The 24,785-nt window shown below is 37.0% G+C and overlaps 1 protein-coding gene across 1 annotated transcript in view; it reads left to right on the top strand.

The window, feature by feature from the left end:
• The first annotated feature begins 2,592 nt into the window (after nucleotides 1–2,592).
• The window catches only part of LOC139717267 (neuroendocrine convertase 2-like), a 45,584-nt gene continuing 23,391 nt past the window's right edge, over nucleotides 2,593–24,785 (top strand). Inside the window, 3 exon segments of the mRNA XM_071628760.1 lie at nucleotides 2,593–2,660; nucleotides 2,828–3,263; nucleotides 17,666–17,791. Of these exon segments, the coding sequence (XP_071484861.1) occupies nucleotides 3,081–3,263; nucleotides 17,666–17,791 (309 nt within the window). The 5' untranslated portion in view covers nucleotides 2,593–2,660; nucleotides 2,828–3,080.

Raw genomic sequence — 24,785 nt, 5'->3', positions numbered from 1 at the left:
TTAACCAGTGAGCTAAACGAATCATTTTGAACAGCATTTCATGTTCCAATTATATTTAAGTCATGTGATTTTTTTAGCCTCTGGTTTCATAGTTATTTCAAACATGTTAGCTCTTTTTCAATGAGACAAGTTCAGGTTTTTTTTTTTTACAAGGAAAAGAACTGGATCTGTACAGCGGTAATCATTCCAAACAATTCTTAGATCTGATCGCGATAACACAAGTAGCAGATGGGATCAAGTGTGATGGTGTAAAATTTCGCCTTTAAGATGAAAAATGAGATTTGCCAAGGGGAATTGGGCGTCTTTCATCGAAGCAAGAGGTTTGTGCATTGAAGAAAAAAATAGGGCATACAGTACTTCAGTGTTGTTGTTGGTTTTTTTTTTACAACATCTCGGACATTACAGGCGTGAGACAGATCATGCAAGGATTCAATGCAGAAAAAATAATATTGTTCTTTAAGCAATAACTTCAGGCGAATGGGAAAGTGAGCGTTTGATAAAGACCCTCCGGAAGATTAAATGTGCATGATTTGTGACGTTAGCCATTATGCACGCTCATGCTATATATTCTGTAAAAGATAGTGTCAATGCGATGAGCAGTTGACCACCGGAGAGCAGAAATAACTTTATATAATATTTCAAGTCAATTCAAATTTCTAATCTAATTTTTTGATCAAAAAAAAAAATCCATATATACATCACTTCTTAGTGACAGGAGATAAGGTGAGTAAAACTATGTGAGATGAAAAGCGTGTACAATAATATTGTGGAACTTTATGATGATTAACATTGTCACGAAAACTGAAGTGATCAGATATATATTTATGCATGTATATATATATGTATATATATATATATATATATATATATATATATATACATATATACATCTTTAAAGCTACAACTTTTAACTTATTAAAAAAGCAAAAGACGCATTTATCTTTGCCTACAATATTGAGCGATACATCTAAACACTTCCGTATTTATTTCCCTGCAGTATCTGGTCCTCGCACCTTTCATCTTCCCTTCATTTTCTTCATGTTTCGTTTGTTCCCTCCTTCACTCTCAGGTTTTTTTTTTCCACTCAAATTGACTTCAGCCTGGAAACCATTATAAAATCAAGAAAATCATCAGATCCGTTTAATGTTGTCAAGCCACGTTCATTCTTGACTAAATATACAGGTTAATATTTTAACCAATAAATGCAATATGATATTACATGAGATTACTGTTTCCTTTTCATGATGATGCAAGTGAACAAGTGTACCTCTTAAAACAATCAATGATTTTTCTGAGGCAATATTTTGATTGTCCCCTAAGTGAAAGGTTACTATAATCATATTGCTCTGAAAGACATACATTTTGCTCATAAATTTTAACGATTTACAAGATGATCCGTCACACATTTTATGTTTATCTCTTCTTTCGTCCGAGGCAAGTTAATAAGAGAGCCTTTTATATGAGTGTTGTTGTGTGAAATGACACGCTTTTTGATAGATTATTGAGTTCATTGAAGATGGTCCTCAAGATAAAAAGAAAAATAATGAAAGTTCAAGCAGAGTTGACCAATGAAGTGCGTACTCTGTGTAGTACGTGTGTGTGTGTGCCAAGCAGCGTATGCCTGTCATGAATTTAAAAATTGCAGCATTTACTGTTTAGTCTAATGTATATGTATGCACTCTTTACAATTCTTATCCATTCATTTAAAGCAGAAACTATAAATTTGATGAATAACTTCAGAAACTCTTATTCTGTTACAAAATCCTTATAATTCCTGACTTCAAAATGACTGAATTGTATGTGACTTAATTCTAGTAACCTCTTAATTGTAAAGAATTAATATTCAGAATATGTTGCCATGAGGTGGAATAGAGATTTTGAAGATCAGTGTCACTCTCCCTTGCTGGTGACGTCATCATCAATGAATTGACCTCAAAAAGGTGCAGTGGGCAACCAGCCCACACAAAATGTAGGCAATTGCGACCGTGTATTCTTGTTCTATAAAAACAGTGTTGATGCTGACTAATATTCATGAAGAATTCATACGCTGGAGAATTTGAGAGAAAGAGAGGTTTTCAGAAAAACGGAGCCCCACCATCATTAAATTCATTGAATTTAGTACACCGTTTTGTGTTTACAACTAACGAAGTGCTCATTAAATCGTAATTGACATTGGAGTCAATTTCAATATTGGCAGATGAGGTCATAAAAGACGAGATAATGTTGATTATAATCTAACATATGTTACTGTCTACGAATGCAATAGAAAAGAACATGACTACGAAAAACGACAGCCCTCGTCGCAAAGAAGTAATTGATTTGTTTTTCACGCGCTTGCAGAGCAATGGTGGGTCCTTTCAGTTAAATATCACTGTTTTTCCTATTTTCGGTGATTCTTTCTTCTGACTGAGATCCATCACTGACGTGTCTCCACTGGCGAACGGGCATCAACCACGCATCTCAAATGGCCCTTCGCACACGGTTCATAAGATCCATGTTAAATAGCGGCAACGTGCCTGATGCAGGAGTGATGGATGTTGAAAACGAGGAAGAAAAAATGGCGCTCTCGAGGAACGTAGCACTAGGTTTCAGCCAATAAAAGCGCCTCAACCACTTGCATCTCATTAGCGTGTGCGAGGATGGTCCAGTAATATCGATCAGTGAGAAATGCGGTTCGTCCGTTGGCAATGTGAACTGCTGAGCATATTGTAAGAGACGGTGGGTGTGTGTGTGTGTGTGAGTGTGTGTGTGTGTGCATCATACGTGTGTGTGTGACATTGTACTTTGTGTGCGCGCGTGTATACCGTTGATGTCCATCTTGCTGCAGTATGCGGCGGCAACCTGTGCGACGAATTAGAAGCTGGGATGCTAGCCACCAATGCATTGCAAAGAAGACGAAGACGACGTGACAGGATAGAACAAATCCGCATGCATTGCGAAAGGATTCTTCTACGTCTTAGGAAGAAAGGAACACAAGAGGAGACCAATTTTTATTGAAAAGAGCAACAGTGAAAAATAGAAAGAAACACCTAAAGGGAAGGGAGGATTATCGACAAAACACTTGCTCCGCCGGTGGCTGGATGATGGTTGGAGTTATGACATGGGGACGAGGGCTGTATTTTGGCGCCTTTTTCCTCCTGGCCGCGGTCGTCTGTGCATCAGGCAGCGATAAGCACTACACAAACAGCTTCGTGATCGAGGTGCAAGATGGCGACAGTGCACATTCCGTCGCCAAAAGGCATAACCTTGAGTACCTTGGGCAGGTTAGTCTGAAATATCTTAGTATCTCTCTTGGTTGAAGAAAACGAAAAAATATGTATTTTCCACGAACAAAATTGATGATTACTTTCGGAAAAAGTAAGCTCGTAACAGCTTCAATCGTAGCAGCTGTCAGGGGCAATGGAACAGCTTGCAGAGGCAATATACCAACTTCGATGACGTAGGTTTCTGGTCTAGTGAAGCTATGCGCATCAGTGTAAGTATGATTACTTGACTCTTGGCAATTAAGGTTAATATTAAATCATATTAGCTACCATTCCCTAGAACAGTAAACAACTAACTTTGAAGAGGTGAAGAAACGCTATACTTTATGAAGACTTTTCAAGATGGCATGCACGCAATGAAAAGGGTATCAATATTTATCCTTAAAAGGGGGGCAAGGGGTGTTTAGCTCCACTCTAATCCCATAGTACAAACCTGATACACGATTGTTGGTCTTGAGGATTCACTACAAGAAATCAGTTGCAAAGAAAGACGAAAATGCATAAACATGCTTTCCTGATTTATATTCTAGGACGAGTAGCATAAACTCTCTAATCAGTGAAAATCCAAACAAATTCATATCAAACCCAGATCACATCGCTTAGTCTGGAATAACAGTACTGAGTGTGTCGTTAGCATTTGATTTCTTTAGAAATGATGGAAGGTAATTATCACATTCTACGGAAACATTTTGATAATTCCGGTGAGGTGATTTGCTGTGAGATGGTTGTTACTTCCTTTTGCAGTTTTCTCTGTCCGTCCTGCCTTCCTGTTACTGTGTGGGGAAAATAAAATGAGAAACTTCAGGCCATGAAGAAATTTATCCTTGTAGAAATGATACAGGCTGAACGTAAACGTTGGGGACATAATTTTTACGATAAATCACTAGTAAAGAGTACATTCATTTAAAACTTTTTTTTGTTACTTTGCTGCCGTGCCTATTGAGCAAAGTAGTAGTGCATGAATACAGAAAGTGAAGAACCATAATTGATAAACATACACATGATTTGCTGGTTACTAGCAAACGTATGAAGGGGAAAAGTAAAAAAGGAATCAATCTGGATGTGACTTGAATGCTGAGGTGTCACCACGGACAGCCCTTACTCCTGCAGAGCATAAGAGAGAGGGGAAGAGGGGTAAATGATATACAGTGACTAATGGAGAGAAAGATGTACTGAACCACTGATGAATACATTGAAGTTACATATCTGAGCAAAGAAAAAAAAAGAGCAAAGTTATGCACAGATTGACAGCTACAGAAAGAGTCAACATGGAGCAGAGAAATTTGATTGGACAGATTGCAAGAAGCCTTTGATAATTATGACACGTAATTTTCTCTGTGGGCGACTCATGATACTTTGAGGCATGCCATTATTTCCCAGAGGTCTGTTTTGTAAAGCCTCTTGTGCCGGTCTCCCAAGGTTTAGAAATGGCTTCGGCATAATCAAGGTCATTACAGGTATCATTACTGTGATTTCAGTCTTGCATGCCGCAGTGCTTCTTCGGGAACGTGAAGCTGGGCATTCGGGTTTCGCTTAAAGCACGCTGTGGATTATTGTGATATTGTAGGGCCTATAATTTCATTTCATTGCATTTCATTTCATTTATCAAGTTTCCACACACAAAAATACTGTGTTGTGTTTACAACATCCATCCATGACACTGTAAAGTAACACATAAATCATGAGTTATAAGCAGTATATACAAATAACATTTACACGTACGGCACAAAATCAATTGATGAATCAATAATGTATAGGCTCGACATGAACTTTTTTCTTCTGTGGACAGTTCGCGCCATCAAAATCTTCAAATTTCATCATTTATTTATTTATTTATTTATTTATCTATCTATCTATCTATCTATTTATCTATTTACTTGGTGCTTCGGCATTGAAGGTTGGTGGCGCGCACAAAAAAAAAAGAAGGAAAAGAAAGGAAGAGTAAAACATAAAAAACAATAATCATTTGATAAAACATTAAAAATATTACAATAAAGCATGAAAATTCTGTGAAAATTGGCAAGAGTGATAAAGGGCTTGTAATACCATGTACTGTGACTAAGATCACTACATGTATTGTATTCAATATTAAATTGACGCATAAACATGATTTTCCATGACACTATACATATTCATGAAATGATTAATTTTAACATTAGGGTGATAATAGTACGGCCGCTTCTATTATTGGACAAATAAAGATTTTAAGAAATTATATGTTCTTTTGGCCCGGTCTGGCCACTAAAGCTATCTATTTCTGGTGGCCCCGAGACACATATATATGTATGTTATGTATATGTATATATATATATATATATATATATATATATATATATATATATATATGTACATACATATATACATATAAAATCCTATGAAGATACTCACTTTTACCTTTCTTTCTTCCGAAAATTATAATAATAAATCAGACGAAGATGTTGCTGAGCGGAAGCAAAGACTGTTGACGTTGTTAGAGGAGTTTGATCCCATTTGTTTTAGCTATCAATACAATACATAGTGCAGCAAGAATTCTTTTTTGTTTTTAGCTGAGAAAAAAAAACACAGCTATCTCAGAAAAATTTGCTCTTCAGTGGGATTTTAACAATCAATAATTTCCTCTTCTTCTACTTTTTTTTTAATGTCGTGACTTGTTTATCACGCGCTGCGTAATATGAGCTGCAATAAGGTAATTTCTTGTTCCCCCGTGACAGCCGTTCTGTCTACCACATTTAATTGGATAAAACGCTTGCACTAGACAAAAAGAATACTTCCTTGATATTTCCGGCGCCATGTCAGAATCAAATTGCTAAATAATACAATTAATTTTTTACGCGATATAGACTGATCACATTTTAAGAATACTACATGCTCATGCAAAATGTTTAGGATCTGATTATCAAGCTGTGATGTTTCACATCCTAGAAGAAACCCAGTGTTGATAGAACAAACGAATTTCGGGTTCTCACTGTGTCAGTTGTCAAATAATACGTAGAAGCCACTTACTATCTATATTGAATCTTCTTATTATTGAGCCTCCATGGTACAAAACCAAGATGTAATCCGGATGTTGTCATAGGGATAGTTACAATTGTCATATCTAGTCTTTCGTGGCAAATCTACCTGTATGCTGCGCGCAAATATCGAGACTATACTCTTGTCAACCAGTCTGCGAGTATACATGTAGGTCCGAAAGTCATTGTCGGGTAAGCACATCTTGATTTCTCTTTTGACACGCCCGATGTTTACGGCACACTGATTACGACAAACCAGGTCATGAGATTGATCAGTGACATAGTCTCTTTCAACGCTGTCTTTGCGAAAAGGGATCAGGACGAATTCCTATACTGATTTACTTGCAGAACTTCACGGCAGTGATGGACAACACCTTCAATTCTCCAATATACGCCTGTGTCTTCCAACTTTCCTTCAACAAGACCATCGTCTTCTTTTTGTCAACATGGATGTCATCAGAATTATTTGAAATTAACCCTCTGGTTACTATCGCATGGAGTTATCACTTTTGCTGATGCCTTTAGCAAACTGAGAAAGGAGGCGGGTTATAAGTAGATGAGGCTTCCTGTTTTCTTCTATACTTTTGTGCTTCAAACATCGCTTTTCCGTTAGTCACATTTCATAAAAAAGATGCGGTAAGTGCTTTGCCTTGAGCGTTTAGTTGCCATTGTACGCACTGGTGCACGAGTCAGCGACGTAGAGAAATCTTTTCCTCGCGATGTGCATCTAACAGAAATCGCCCCAGAATCTTGTGACACAGCCGTGACCACTGGAGTAGACGGGAAAAAAAGGTCATTATTGCATGCAGTAATTTTACTCATTGATTTTTAACAATCTGCGTTGCGTTTGGGGTCATCCCACAAGACCGACACCCACGAGTCATACAGCCCACGAGTTCGACATAGAAAAGAGGTCCATGAGTCATACAGCTCACGAGTCATATATACAGCCCATGAGTTCGACAGATACAACACGGGGCTTAATGTGTCGGTCTCGGGGGTCTTGTTAGCTTTCCTTAGTGTCGAACTCATGGGCTGTATGACCCATGAGCTGTATAACTCATGGGCTGTATGACTCGTGGGCTGTATGACTCGTGGGTGTCGGTCTCATGACGTGCACCCTGCTGTTACAAGATATCTGCGTACATGTCAGAGCGAACTTATTGGGGGAAAAAATAACAATCAATCTGTTCCTCGGTACAAGTTGTATCTGGATAGACAAAGTTGATATTCACCTGATTTCAAGATTAAATTTGACTAAGGTAGAACATAGTTGTCAGCAAATTCCGTGTTGTTTCATTTCTTTTTCTGAAACAAATGCATGCTATTAACTGAATAGAACCGAGCGATGGTAGTAAAATCGTAACAGTATGCAGTCATGCTACAAGACTTGAAGTAACGTCGATGCGTTAAACTGTCGGAATTAATAGAGAAATGAAAGGAGAAAACTTTGAATTACAAGCTGCTTCCACGGATTCAGTATTCGCATCTCCAAAACGTGATGCCACAGTGGAGGAAAAACTTGAATGATATGAAATAGATATTCCCACAGAGATGGATCTCTGCGGCCCCTAAAACACCAGAAAGGATCAAATTCGGATGAAATTCAAATTGCAGCCGTATATGTTTTAAAAAGGGTTATTTTCAAGTATCCTTTTTTTACGTTGTTTTCATTACTTTCGCAGAAATCAGTGGGTTAACTTTCATCTCATTATCTTTATGTTGTTTATTGCAGGGATGTAATGAGCATGTCCGATGTTTGTTCGGATCGACTATAGGTGTCATGATTTTTTTTTTCGTAGCGTGCATGCGCAATAGCAATAGGTTTGTCGACAAATTAGGCGCGTAGATATTAATCCAATTAAAAAAAAATAGACGTATTTCTTTTTTTTTTCAACTCACATGTCCATGGTTGAAAGTCACATCACTCATCTCTAGGTACTTAATTAAAACTGCTTTCAAGCTTCTGAGTCGCTTTCCAAGAAGGTATTTTTGAATTGCCTTCGTGGCCACGAAGATGTTTACTTACAAGAGCTCTGAAGAGGTGAATATTTGGGGGGGGGGGTATGCATGCAATGAGAGTAGATCGAGTTGTGTTCTTTTTAATTTTGCCCACACCGGACTGGAAGCGATCGGGAACAGTCAGTGAGAATTAAGGGTTGATAGCCAACATACAGACAAATAAACAAAACAATTAAAGAAAGACCCACTCCTATTCGAGAATGGATGCGTCATCAGATGCTGAATTTCATTCATGTCATGGCTTCATGTTTGTTGTTGTCTTTCCCTCATTCTACCTGCCCAGTGGATCTAATTATCATACTTTTTGATGCCACATAGCCACGCGGTCTCACGAAGGATGCACTAAATATATTTCGCCATTATTGACGCCTACTCATTTGCTGATATAAGCATCAGTTCTTTTACTCTCTTCATCTCCCTGAAACTGAATTGAGACGATTTGAGGATGATTTCGTCTCGTCGTCCTATTGCAAGCCAGGTGGGAAATGCCTTGCCTTACACTCCAGAGTGAGTTGTTTAAAATCATAATTGCGATGGTTGAATCAAGATCTGAAGTAAATCTCAAGTACGGTCTGTAAAATAGACCACTTTGATACGCGAAAGAGTACATGGACTTGATAACAAGTAAGAATGATCAAGAGCACTCAATCCTATACACTCAGCAGACACGTACACAACAACACTGAACGCATAGTTTGAGAACAGCGAATGCCTAAGTCCGGACAGATCATGGAGATGGCCGGGTTAATTGCGTTTTTAGCGATTTTAGCCTTTGCACTTTCAAACTCAGCAGATTTTTGATCAAATTCTGAAACGGAAGTCCTTTAATGGCTTGGAGATGTTCTCGCAAATTCCTGAGAGAGCTTTGAAATACTTATTTTGCAACTGTCATTTAATGGCCATCCATAATTGCAGTTTTGCTAATGTACTACTATCCAAGTGTTGATTTAACCTGTTCAGCGTACGTGCTATAGCGGGCAAGTGGTTTCTGCACTAAATGAACACCAAGTGAACACTATAGCGATCTCTGTTTTAAAGGATCCATATGTGTTTTTACTTCTATCATTGCTTGATTTTTAGATCATGTACTACCCCTTACGCGGAAGTGACAGTTATAGTCCATTCCCAGTGCTTGCGGCAGACAATATTGTATAGATCCGTTCGCATAATTCTACGTACATGTACTGCTAACCATGTCTAATTCCTCTGTCTATTACTGGTTTAGACGCGCATGGCTTCGTTGCTCGGAGATCAAATCATATCAATTCGCTACGCGGAAAAGCAGCGGGCTGTTTCGTTAATGATTAAGTCCCTTTTAGTCTGAAAGTGCAGTGCTGCGACATTGATCGTTAGTTGACAAAAGAACATCTTCAGGCCTGTGGGAATTAAAGAAAACATGTAATTTGCAAACCATCTGTATAGGTAACATATAGAGAATAGCTCCAGAAGTTTGTTGTCTGTTATCTGTCATCATAGATTGTAGTCAGCAGATAGATTGCACACAACCACTCTTGTTGATTATCCAATTGAAGACATTTTCCAAACCTTTTAGATAATATTCGCATTTTTTACATCATAACAGTAAATTCTATTTTCAGTACTCTTAACAAGGATTCGAATGTTAAGCAATATTGCTTTTTCATTTCTGTGAATTTCAATTGTACCAATTTGATATTAGTAAGAGAAAACAGCTCGAGCAATTTTCATTACCTTTTTAAATCACAACCTTTTGTTCTCTCTGTCGTTCCATGATTTCACTGCAATCATTATTGAGAAAAACCAAAATAATATTTCATGTTTTGGTATTGGGATGATTGATTATGCCGTAATGATCATGAATTTCTATCTTTGGGGTAACTTTTGAGAAGCTTGCCTTGGAGAGAATAAATATGATATTGCAAACAGGCATGCAGTGATGAAGATAGAAACTGTCTCACAATATCACGCTAGCTGGAACTATGCAGCTGACATTTTAAAGCAGTCCGTGAGTTGTATTTCCGTTGCCTTCGAAATGTCATGATATTACAACGTGATCGCCGAAATCTCTGCGTGACCTTTATTCCCAGGGAGATGTCTGCAATGCATATTGAAGTCATAAAATGGCCCACGGCTCTGTTTTAATGCGCTCTGCAAGCACAGCTACGCGCCTTCCTATATCTTCAAAATGTGGAGAAATGGAAACGCGGCCCGCAAGCCGAATATAAACTGCGCACCCCATTACCGACAAGAACGAATCGATTGATATCGATTCACGGCTGGTATCGGCGTTGACTTACCGGTATGAGCAAATAAGGGCCTGGTGATAATCCAGGTAGAAAAACCATTGGCGATCTTGCCTTCTTACATTTGCAAGAAGTCCGGCGACTCGGGGAGATCTTCCGTTCAATGGTGGCTTTTAAATGTGTGTGTTGTTGTGTCGTTTTGTTTTGTTTTGTAATTCTTGAGGGGAAAGTTCTGTCTTCCGGCATTTAAGTCACACGTACATTGACATTTACGTATAATGTCGGAAGCAGCATCAATCCAGGGGACAGTGACGGAGGTTTATAAACAAACGCCATAAACTAAATACTAACTGCTATAGAAGATCATTTTGATATTACCATAATAATCAAGGGCCCGTTACATAAAACAATGGCATATAGTTACAAATGATAATGACTCTGCCATGGTGACTTTTTCATAGCAAATCAAAGCCAAGAAAATAATCCTTGATGGTTACCATTTATAACAGTATTGTAAAGTTCATGTAGTTTTATGCAACCCGGGATCGGATGTTGGAAACGACAAAAACGTCACAGCAGTAATTATAGTGATAATGTTGAAACCAAATACACTCTTTTGTTAATAGTCTAAACACTCACCTTGTTTGTTGTGCCAGAGGCCATCCTCTATAGAAAGCTCGATGACTACAGTTGGAATTATGTAAAAAGAAAAAAAAATGTAATTAGAATAGACTCATAACGAAAAAGCCACTATATCCTCTTTTAAGATGTTTGCGACATGCTTGAAAGCACTTGGCAGACACTAAATTAAAATTCGATATTAGCGTTGTTGTCTGCAATTAAGTGAAATCCACAACATTAGAATACCCAGACAGAAACATAATTAATTCATGGGATATAATTCATTTGTACAAATTAATCCGTCATCCGCCCACCAATCGATCAAAACTTCCTAGTCGATATCGCCACGGTGCCACTGACGCTGAATTGTTCCATGTTCACGAGAGTTGCATTGTAACAGCCTCTAGGATTTTCCATTAAAAGATTATAACAGATTTCCATTTACCACATTATATACAAGCGTGCTAGTCGGTATTTCAATGGGATGTGGTCATCATATTGTTTAAAGTCAACCTAAATTAAATTTTCATTCTGAGTTACTTTTTTGTACAGTTTGGAAAGTTAAAAGTGAAAATCAGAAACAAAATCAAAAGAGAAATTTGGATGTGTGTTTTTTTTTTCTGACATAGCGATTTCTAGAAAGGGGCTAACAAGTTCGATGGATGAGCATTTCTCAGTATCAATGCAATGTACTAAAATTTTCAGATTTTTAAAACTTCTTCTGACTGCATGAAGCATTTCCATATCAACAAAATGTGCTATTGAAAATAAAATATCATTTGAATCAAATTGAATTTGTTGCAAAAGTTCCCCTATTCCTCAGTAAATTGTTTGCCTAGTTTAAAGCTTTTTGGGATTCAGTAATTTAGGCCGAGCGTTATCGCTTCCTTTAAAGTTTGAAAAGTAACCCTTGCTGCCACGTGATCCGACAACCATGACTAATTCGGCGTCGCGTCCTGTGACAGTTCAAGAAGAGAACCAAATCAAAATTCTTACAAATTAGTGATACTCGAGCAGATATCCACTGTCTTCGTTTTGCTTGGGGGTCCATAATCAGGAGGAAATTCACATCCATTTACAGGTGACTTGAAAAGGTCACAAACATTACAAATTAAATCGCACAGAAATTCCTACGGAAAGCTTCGTCAAATTGGAAACACCTTTGCTATTATGTACCCCTATCAATCGCTACTTCACGGTGCTTTAATTTGTGATCTGCGTAAATTATATAATATACGTGTAGAGAAGAATTCGATTCCTGGAAACCATTTGATTAATTCGATTAAAGTTATGTTAATCCTAGAAAAATTAATTGGGTGTTGATAGTAGTGATTGGTAAAATTCTCATGAAGCAACTTGGCCATATAATTTATGTGTTACTTTACATTGTCATGGATGGATGTCGTAAATACAAAACTGTATGATTTGTGTGGAAACTTAATAAATGAAATGAAATGAATGAAATATATCATGACAGTGTCCATACAATGCGAAAGAAGACCTTAAAGAGGGCCACGGACTCAAACTTGCCCTACGTATGCTACGATAAACAAAACGATTATAATATGTGAAAGACAACAACATTGACGAAGTAAGGAACAAAAAAAATAGTGTGGGGTCACTCTCTACGGCAATATAAAGACGGAGATTGATGGCACGAAAGTTGTATTGATCTTCGTTTTCTCATCGTAAATAAGAAATCTTTGTAAGTCACAAACAGTAATCGTTTGACTCTGAATACATAGGCCTTAATTGGAGGAACGTTTCAATTTATTCCAACTAAATCTTCAGACTTGTCCATTCTTCATTTTGTTCACCTGATTTGGAGTACAATATATAAATGATGGTTTGCCATTGCTTGCATAATGATTATTAATATTTTCGAAATCTACCTTCTATACTGTCTAACGTTGGAAAAAGCTTGGCAAGAAATGCGATATCATCTTTACAAAAGAACACGATCTGTATACATACTCAGTTCTAGGTATCAGCTTGGAGGCAAACGAAAAGATCGTGCATTTAGGTGGAGTCAGTAAGCAGTGATAGCCTGTAGAAGAAAAAAAAAAACACGATACAAAGCCGAAGAAGGCAGGATTAAATAAAGGTGAAAGTTAAGGGAAAGATGATTTTTGCTAATATATTGAAGTGACATCATCCTGTGACAATATCATTCACATATATCTGGTTTCATCATACGTATACTATCTTTTCTCTCTCTTCATCATGTTCATCTCTGTCACATATTTTATATATGGATATATATATATATGTAAATATATATATATATATATATATATATATTATATGAGAGAGATGAACATGATATATATATATATATACATATATATTATATGTATATATGTATATATATATATATGCATATATTTTTTCATGATGTAATACATACAGAGAAATAGATAATCATAGAAAAAGAGAAATATAAGTTGAAAATAGATGGATCTATAGACAGATATTGCTGTGAATACAGTTGACTGTGAGTTTGCAGACGATAGGTTGAGGGAAAGACCACGTCACTTCTCATTCTCTGTCGTTTCAATACTGTTTCTTTGTCGATTACGAAGGCGTTTCAATAATAGTTGGACGAAATTCAAATTGCTCTTTTCCACTGGTATCTAGGACTTCTCCGATCAAATCATTGTCAAACGAGACTTTTATTACTGTGATATCTGACAGTTCGACCAAAGCTTTGGAGTAATTGTTTTCAGTGTGCTTGGAAAGATTCTCGTGAAAGGGCAAATTTGTCACTTCCTTTACCAAATTGCATATCACTTCTTGCAGTGAGAACAACCATTTTGACAGCAGAAATGTAAGAGAAAAGTAAATCGGGTCTCAGATACCCCAAAACGCTAGCATTGACCGGCTAGTGGCTGTAATACATACATTGTATGATGTGAATTTAGGTAAGTCACGTTAATTCCGTATTCGCTGTTTCGTCTTTGCCCGAGAAGTTGCTAATGTGGACGAATCTACCTGCCGATGTCTTTAGGTTTAACATTGACTAACCATAATCTGTCTATCTATCTTTAAGTATAAATGCACTCATGCACGTTATATCGCATGATTGTGAACTGGGTTGTACTGTTTCATTTCCTTTACAATTAGGCTCTATAAACTGCTCACAATCATCGTCATTAGTCAAAGGAGTTGGTATGGATTGTAGATACCTTTCCTATATATGAAAGAGTATCTAATGAGCTTGTAAATTAGCATAATATTGCATCAATTACGTTTCACATGATGACTCTTGCAATTGCACGCACACACACACACACACACATACTCATCCACACACACCTTCACCTCCACACGGCTCCAGATACACACAGACACTGTGTATACATTTCCGATAGCCGAATTCGCCGATGAATAAGCAATAGACGTGAGCGTGTCGCGCCCCTAGTGCTTTAATGACGCAGGAAGCGGGAGATGCTTTACTCATTCGGTCAACCATATGGTACGGCAAATCATTCAGACATTTCCTGGGATATTGCCTCTACACAAGCCCGCGATCGTTACCACGGTACCACGCTAGTATCTATGGTCTATAACGCACTATATGTACAATCAACGTCATTTTCCATTATTGCGGATACCGCCTAAGCAGTGACGTAATCATTGTCAGTGCAGTGCTGGTCTTATAGATTAATACGAAGGATTATCTTGTCCCGTTTATCATAATGAGATGCTGTTCTTCCCGTTTAACCCGCGACATGTGTCGCCTGACATGATAACACGTGATTCCATTACACAATCGTAATTATATCCTATGGAAGTATGATATGATTATGTTTGCATACTGATAGAAGAAGTATGCAGAACACATTTTCCTCTCATCTTTCATACCTGACTGCTTCTGGCTTACAAATTGATTTTAATCCCCCCCCCCCCCCAATGAAATTAAAAAAAAAAATAGTGAGAGATTATTAAACATTATTTTCAATTTCACTAAGAGGTCAATGCAATTTTAACAGCGTTATTGACAAAAGATCATTATCAATTACGTAAACACTGGTAAAACCTCAACGTATGGAAATACGTAATAATGTATCTGATACCACAATTGCGTATTCATTCAGTTTGAAAGTATACAACCAAAACCACAAAAATTATCCGACTGCGGAAGAAGGTGCCCTGTCTCCCTGAGCATGTATGAACAGGAATATATCTATAAATAAAGCAATGAATAATTAATGCATATGAATACTATAGAAACTTAAATGAATAGTACTTCTTACTTGATATTTTCATCATGTTTGTCATGAATCGAAAAAAAAAATCTCCCGGAGAAAAATTGAAATCGCTGAGAGCTTTCAAAAACTTACTTACATGCGTACAATGCCCTTCTACAAGTGTGTTATCAAAGCAAACGTGAGGCGTCACCTCGAGATACACCCTCAAAGATGGCCTGCTTATAGATTACAACAGGTTATCAGAACAATCATTCTCCTTTAAGTGATTTGACGGACTTTGGCTATAAGGAAACTGACCCCCCCCCCCCCAAAAAAAAAAAATAAAAATAAAGAAAAATAAGAAGTAAATATTCCATCGCGGAATGTACTAACAGTTTCAAAGTGGTTTTTAAAATTGCCCAATTATCATTATACACTCTCCAAATATGAACGCAATCTTTCGAACAAGCCAGGTTATTACATAACTTTTAATATATATATATATATATATATATATATATATATATATATATATATATATATATTTCATTTTACTTCCATTTTTCTGTTACGAAATTTACTTCACTGGACATCAAGTGCTGCGTTAAAGTGTGAATCAATCCAGCACGCCATGGCATAAGAGTCTTGATGCGTTTTCAATGGGCTGGGTATAGGCATGCGAGTTGAGAGCTTGGGGGGCTTTCTAGCTCAAGCGAGCATGAATGCAGGATAATAGATTCCAAACACCAAGTCCGTTCATCTGGGATTTCTTCCAGGCACATAGCGGGTGATAGCATTTCCCTCTTACGGCAACACATGAAGAAATCCTAGTTACGTGTTCCTTCCCTGTCGCCAATTCAGAGGAAACGTGGACCTATAATGCTCTTCTGCTGCCCACAACACGTAGTGACGTGACTGGATTTATAGCTATATTTCATCATTCTTTAGCTCTCCTTTTATAGTGCAGTGACTCCAAGGATGTGGATAGAGGGTGTTTTTTTTTTTAGCCACCCCCAACAAACCTTTCCTGAAAACGCCCATCCTTTTGTCCATTTCTGAAATAGATCCACATGTGTATGTTGAAGCGGCTCCGTGATATTTATTACGCCTGCGACAGTTGCTCCCATATAAGATAAATATTTGTACACTAAGCCAAACATAAAAATTGTAGCCACAGACATAACCCTGTCCATAATCCTAATCCTCACGTCAAACTAAACTTAAAACCCTATCACAACCTTGACCCTAACCCTAAGTCCTTGGAAAACTTCAAGACCGGAACATTATTTTGTTGCAGGAGTAAATGTCGTGTCACCGTCGAAGAAGGCAATGACGACTTAAAAAATCGGCAACATTAATAACATCATGTGTAGCGTTGGTAATGTTGCGCTATAGTGGGAGTGCAATCTGTCCATTTTAAAATGCGTCATGTGTTGCCAAAATATCTTAAAGAACAAACAAGAAACCACTGAACAAAGAATACCAAAAAGTTGTTCCATTCTCTTATAGTAGTTATGATGCGCGCATTACCTTCAGGGAGTATATCGCGGAATTCCAATGGGTTTGGAGAGAGACACTAGACAATTTTCATCCTGACGTGATCAATCTCCGCCTTTGAATGTTTTGTAAACAGATTATAATAATGGCGCAATACAAATATTATGAATCATCATCGCCATAATATCTGTTACGTCTTTCTGAATATCACCTGAAAAAAAAAAAGATGAAAAAGACAGAAAACAACAAAGTAACAAACTTGGGCATTGGGATGTTGATTTACAGTTGTTAAATATCCTTGATATTTAATGACTAATTTGATGTCGTTTAGTCTTTTATCTTTCAAATTTGTATTGTTCCTGTGGGTTTGACCTCTAGTTTTGTTGCTGTTGTGTACTATAGGGGGGATGACGAAGAGTCAAATACTTAGGCATGCATGAGTGAAAATATACCGTTAATCATAAACGAATCAGGTCCTCTTCCGCCTATTCAGGTGTATTTGTTTTTTTGAATGTCACACACATGAAAATGATGGCAAAAAGGTGAAAAGAAATATAATTGCAAATAGTGTAAGGAAAACAAAATGTATCTACATTCACCTATTGTTTAGGAAGGTCGAGAGTTCACAATCTTTCTTCTTAATATCTTTAAATAATGAAGCATCCATTTTCTGATAATGTCAATTGAAAACTAAATCCTCTGGTACTCAGGACATACAGTAGTAGTTTTGCGGCCTAGTGATTTGGAATACAACAAAGGTCATTTTCTAACATAGTCATTTGGAAAATTAGAGAAAACAAAGAAACAAACTAAAATCTACTTTGACATCTTCCCAACAGGTATTGAAACATCGACCAAACCTGCACCACTTCGTGAAGCGAGATGCAGAGGAATCGAAGCCAGCTAGTCGGCGGCATAGGAGGAGTCTGGAAGACACACTAACTCGACTGCAACAAGATACCAAGGTGGGTGCAAATGTATTGTTAATGCAAAATGTACTTTATTATTCTTATTTTCATCCTTTTTCCACTTCCTCTATATCTTCTTCTTCTTCTTGATCTTCTTCTTTACTATTATCATTATCATTATTATTATTGTTACTATTATCATCATCATCATCATCATCATCATAATCATTATTATTATCATAATTACCACCATCATCATCATCATCAGTATTATTTTTATCATTATTAGTATCATTATCGTTATTTCATCTCTTTCTCTCTCCTTTACTTATACCTAGATTCTTCAAGTTGTTCAAGTTGATTTATTTCACTTCCAACAAACAAATAAGAAATACAAATAAACGCTCATATACACAGACGTCATGAAATCAGTACCACAATGCGATGAACAGAATGACATTGTAAAAAATATAGGTAAATTATCAACAGAGATACAAATAACTGTTACGTCACTGTGGTAAATGCATAAACGATATTGCTGGAAATGGAGGGGACTGCTAAAAAGCAGAGCTTGTAGAATGCAGTCCCCTCATAGAGAAAAGAAAAGATCATAGAGAAAAGATACCTAGATTCTTGATAGGATGATCAATAGTTGTGTGGGACGAATTCCACAAAACGACAGAATTAGGGGTATTGCGCAATTACAAAATCAGAATACTGATGTTCCCCAATAGTTTGCCCAAATTATTTGGTATTCATGGCGACTTCTGGTGGCACACATAGTACATGCACAAACAGACATACAACCATTCGTAATATGGGTTTTCCCGGCAAATTTCGCACTTTTGTCAGTCCATTTGAGAGGAGGTTCATTCTATTTAGCAAAACCCCTCGTTATCGCACAGTCTGTCTTTCAAAATTGCAACTTGTGCGTTCAATTTAGCATTTTGATCAATGAAATTTGCACATGTGGCTTTCGAATTCGTAATAAAGGGCATTCAAAATTTGCTGGTACTCTACGTTCATTCAAATTCGCCACCACTCGCCGAAAAGGGTATTTGAGTCATTCAATTTCGCGAATGGGCAGTCAAATTCTAAACATTCTCTTTCAAATTAACGTCATGTTATTTCTTTCTTGAAAAGGTGAGAACATTTAAACGTGTATTTCTATGTGACTTTTTGTTTCATCCACACACTGTTAAGCAGTGAAAGTATCATATTTCTTTCATACATGTCATTATAGGCCTACATGTACCAATACTACAGATTAACTTCATCTTCTTACAGTCATGACAGCACAAGTTAGATACAGACATATATCTCAAGAAGACAGAGAAAGAATTATAGGAACATTTCATGATCATAACCTTGACTTTCTAGAACTGGCCGACACACTTGGAATAAAGCGCTCAACGGCGACATAAGTTATGGCCACATGCACTATCTTCGGACTGGGAGACTCAATGAGCACATTGGGGGAAAATTGTTGCAAAATCTCTTAAATGAATACGAAAATATGAAATGTAATAATGCGAACAAAACAATGGCTATGTTGAAAAAAATAAAGAAAGAACCAAAGCATAAACATGTGTGCTTGACTGTAAAAGATGTTAGTCTGGATGCCCAAAAATGAATTCGAATGAACGAGCACGGCATATACGTGATCACGTGACTATATCATTCTAAATTGAATGAAAGAATAACGAAATGGTGCTTGTTTTAAAAATTTAAATTTAGAAAGTTTTGATTAGAATGAGGTTAAAGGAAATTTGAATGCTCCAAAATAAATTTGAATTAAGAGATTATAAAATTGAAATACCAATCATGTCATCTATGCCAAATTTTGCTAAATTGAATGCAGCAATAAGGAATTGGAGTGACAAAAGTGCGAAATTGGCGGGAAAACCTGTACTTTTGAATGTATAAGAGAATTCACTGGTAAGCTCACCCGTTTTAACTAGGAACAACGTGACCTCTTTTGATCTGCAATATGAACCAACTGAAAGTATTGATTATTACCATTGGGAGCAGTGATTTAGAACATACTAGAGTTATCAATTTGGTACATATGTGTAGATCAGTTGTGTCACAAAGCATCCTACGATATAAAAAAATGCAATAAAGCCTAAAATATAGGAGAAATCACTATTTTTCTAAAATACCATACTGTAGATGGTTTAGTCTAGAAACAATTTTCATCGTAACTGTGATGTGGTTCATAGTTTGTAAATTCAACAATACTTAACATTTATCATACTGATTAAGATTTTACATTGTTTCTATCCTTAACTCACATTTTAGAACTATTTTAAAGCACTAAAGCTGGGTTTTTGTTTCATCTGCAAATGGTAAATAATGCCTTTAAGAATCCTCGACAATTGTTCATGATTCCCCATCTGACTGGCAGGGAGTACATAGGAAAACAGTAGTAGTGATCATTTCAAACTGTATTTCTTCTTGAGTTGGATTTTCTTGTCTTCAGTTTAATGAAGACCTCCAGGTCACACTCTCCGCTCTTCCGGTTGTCTTTGGAACATGTCAATCTTGTTGAAAATGCATTCTATCACTCCTTCTGTTCTCTTTATACATCCATCAGAATTGCAGCAGCCATAACTCTGAGGACAATTATATTGTAATTAGAAATTACTCTACAGACAAGAAAAAGTAGTTTGACATAGTACTTCAGTATTTTTTTTACTCGATAAAAAGGACTATGTGATTGGGAATGGGGTAATTGAATTTTAAAGGTGTTATGTTAAATTATTATGTTGTTTTCACAGACGAGACGCTAAGTGAGCCACTGTTGCAAATTAATTGACGCTGACAAGAGCTGGATCATAGAAATGCATCTGCAATCTATTTGTGTCTACAAGGAATTAAGCATGGAAAGTGCGACGTTCTGTTTGTTTGTTTGTTTGTTTTTTGCTTTGTTTTGCTTTGCCTCAGCCCGCTTCGATCCTGCTTGAGTTCAAGTGACTATTGCCATTATACAGGAAAGTAATAAAACAAAAGTCTCAAATGCCACGAGGATAGCATTCATATGAGATATTGAAGAGCATTATATTCCCGTCTGACCACCTGCATTCTTTCCTGAAGAGATGTTATTAGCTATTCTAGGTTTTTGACGAGTTACCACTCAGTCTATTCTTTACAATGGGGGGAGGGGGGAAGCAAGCGATATGGGCAGAGAGATGAATATCTTGTAAGACACCACAAGATGTACTTCCTCCATGTCACAGCGGAGACAGACAAAGCCGGAGCAAAACACCTTGCCCACGGCCATATAGACGCATGACTAGATCTGCCGAGCGTTCGATCGAATCCCCAGCACGTCACAAAGGAGTGTATTACGAACATGACGAAGTGCGCTTCCTTGCTATCACAAAGCATATCACGCTGGTGTGTGCGTGTGAGGTGTCTATGTGGGAGGGGGTTCGAGGATATTCATTAACACGGTCCTGAAAAAAAAATGAATAAAAACAGATAATGATGAATAAAAAATAATAAATCTCTATCTTTGGCCGTTGTCAGGCGTCATTGCCTACCTCAACCGGAAATGTTCCCCAGAAAATGACGCAGTGATATTCTTATCTGGTGATGATATAGTTAAAGGCCTTTGTAACAGCTTGACATGCAACCTTTTCATAATTGTTGACTTCCCGTTATCTCCAGTGACTAGACGTCAAATACACACACCCACCCCCCCACACACACACAGACATATATATATATATATATATATATATATATATATATATATATATATACTTACATATTCATGCTTACGTATAATAATTCTGGCACGTGCCCATGATATAAATAACATTGAAATGGAATATCTTTTTTCTTCTTTTTTTTTCCAAAATCGTTTCCAAATTTCACCTGTCGCGGATGTGAAGATCGCTTCTTTAGCTGTGCTTTTATGTTTATCTTTCGACATGCACACGCTACATCATTTTCATCTGGCCATCAAATAATGTAGACCATGCCAAGATATATTGAGGAGCACTTCAAACATCTGAGGAGTAGTCAGAGTCTCTACCCACTCTTTACACAGTTTACTTGCGACAAGATAGGGGAGTGGAAAATTAGGTTTATCCTCCGTTATTAGTTTTTATCCCGACAATCAGGTCAGGTTAATGCAATCTTTTACAATTCTAATTAAAGGACGACAAAGACGATCTCTATAAATATTTAATGTTTGATAAATTTGAACTGCAGGATGAATATGTTTTCAGTGCCTCTGATGGAATGAAAGTGGAGGGTAAACGCGGCTTGAAAACGAACATAAAATGCCTCGAAGAAAAAAAAAATAATGATTTTAAGATATAAGTGATGATAATCGGTGGCTGTTGTTCATAGATAGCTATCCCAGTAAGAGTGATATCTTTCAGCAAAAAGAAAAAAAATAATAAATAAAATACAACTTATTTCCTTCTGATGAGCGTCAATAATGTTTAACGGCTTACACTGCTTGTTTGTTTCTTAATATCGCAGTGTAAAATCTCAGCCTCGAAAAATGAACCCCTAGATGACAAACTTCCCGGCGTATCGCGCAGAATTAGGCCAAACGCATTTTGTCTAAGCTTGGGTAGCCCACTAGTGTCGGTGATTCTCATAGCTGCTCAGTCTTACGGAACACCATCTGTCGAGGGGAATGCAACATCAAATATGACATGAAAACCCGCTCTCACATCAATTATTCGGTGAAAGATAAATACAGTAGCCATAACAACCATGACGTCATAACACAAGACGACAGAGAGAGAGAGGGGGGGGGGGGAGAAGGGATGGGGAATGGGATAGGAAGGGAGGAAGGAGGGAGGACAGTAGTCTTGGCAGGAAACCGCAAGAGGCATTCCATCATTCTATCTCTGAACACAAGAAATATATTATCATGCTTGGATGGCGGCTATTTTTGTGTCGAGAGCACTCTCCATCAGACGAGGGGGAAAAGATAATATTGAGCGCGGGATAGTGCATATTTGTCATACGGGACGTCTTTACTCAAAAATATTTTATTTATTTGCTTGTTTTGCTGATCGCATCTTAGCCAAGTCAAAAGAGCAAGAAACAAAATAAATACGTGAATAAGAAAATAACCGCGATTAGCATCTCTCTCCCCAGATGTTCTCTAGTGCCGCCAATCGTCAGCAAGCCGCTAAAATATCATCATTCCTTTCTCTTTTTTCTTTCTTTTCCATGGAGTAGAGCACTTACTACTGCTATCATGCCATCTTCTCAGTGTTAACATTATCAGTTGTGTCAATCGCAAAGATTATCAGCACCATATGGCATGAGAGACTGGAGTAGCGGAAACAATTTTGACTGTCTCTAAAAAGACGAAAAACCAGCAAAAGATAACATAAATACGGTAACTGTAGCAATTATTCATACGTCGATTTGTTTGTATTGCAACTGATGGACAAATTACTCTTCATCGACGTAAATACACACCGATTAGTCCGTACTTTGTGTAATAGTCAAGAGAAAAATCATCGGCAAACATACTCTGGGGTATGCAAGCTCATGATTTTTATCTTTGCTTTTACTCGAAACAATCAGTTACAACTGTCCCATTCTAGGTATACCACACATCTTGAAATGCGTAAAAAGATCAATTTGTTATATATATATATATATATATATATATATATATATATATATGTATACATACAATGATAACACATATATAAACACGCAACACCCACAAAACTTTACTGTTTGCTGACTCAAACGATTTGCAAGAAGCATAGTAGGACTTATCGCGCCAGTCTTTTCCTTATCATTATAGTTTCTGTTTTTCATTTATAAACTGTAAAGAAAAAATAAGGGCAATCTTTTTTTTTTTGCAATTCAAATAGTGTGCATTAGAACATGAAACACACGTTACCTTCGATTGCATAAACTATCATTAAGTCATCAATCATACAAAATTATTTTTATTTCCAAACTAAGTTCATCAAATTGAACTCTGTACAACAATGGAAGGACGTCAACATTTTGACAATTTCTCCAGGAAGTCATACTAATCAAGTTAATCTCCAAAGATGCGTTTTACAGAGAGTTGTGTAAAAGACAATAACCCATCAAGGATATGGAGTCATTCTCATGCGACAGGCTCATTGGACCTAGTCTTCATTCAAATTAAAACGTTAACCAATCAGAAAGCAAGAACAACAGTAACATCAGCTTGAGGTGAAAAAAAAAAAAAGAAAACTCAACAGGAATGATCCGTCTTGCTCAGGAAACAGGGACAGGTCCCCACCACAGGGTCTCCACTCTCCCTTTCCTTCTCTCACTCATTCCCTCTTTCTCCCACTTTCCTGGTTGTCTTATATAATATATGAGCCCTTTTGTAGTTCTGTAATAGTAGATCCTTTTGTCACAAGCGCACGTTTAAAAGCAGTATCAATCGTCAAATATAGGACATTCTCCTCCGGATAAAGTCGATTTAATGGGAAAGATATAAAGAGAAAAAAAATGACTCGAAGTGAGATTTCATCAAACCCTTCTCTGCTTACAGATGCAACTACGCAACGGAGGTCAGTCTCTCAATCATCACGGTTTGAGTACTTAATCCTGCCTTAGATTAAAGTTCAACTTAACGTTGACTTAAATATTTGGAACAATTATGATTCGAATTTCCCTACGGCGTTAAATCAAGCGAAGAACCATGTCTCATGCAAGTGTACGGTAATTGTCACACTGTGCAATACAAGGTCTGATGTATGTATAGCCAACATGCATCTCAAGGAAGAAGACACGCACCCAAACAGATAGACGCAAATAGGACAAAAAAAAACTCAGGATATTAAGAAGGTGGCTAGACGTGCAGGATATTAAATCGCTCTGGAGAGAAGGCAAAGGAACGAAACAAAAACGAAATGGATGAATATTGCGGCGACACTCCGATAGAATCACATCAACGATATGATTTTGATTATAACAAAGAGGTAATAAACTTGAAGTTTATTTCATCGATTCAATTTTGTTTTATTTGTTGGAGTTGTAGTCACCAGTCGAGAACACTTTTTCATTTTGCTTAAAA

The sequence above is a fragment of the Diadema antillarum genome, unplaced genomic scaffold (genome assembly GCF_040938485.1).
Source record: "Diadema antillarum isolate AM-2024a unplaced genomic scaffold, OU_Dant_1.0 scf00000074, whole genome shotgun sequence".
Lineage (NCBI taxonomy): Eukaryota > Metazoa > Echinodermata > Echinoidea > Diadematoida > Diadematidae > Diadema > Diadema antillarum.
The sequence above is the reverse complement of the archived record's forward strand: the minus strand, read 5'-3'. Positions and strand labels throughout refer to the sequence as shown.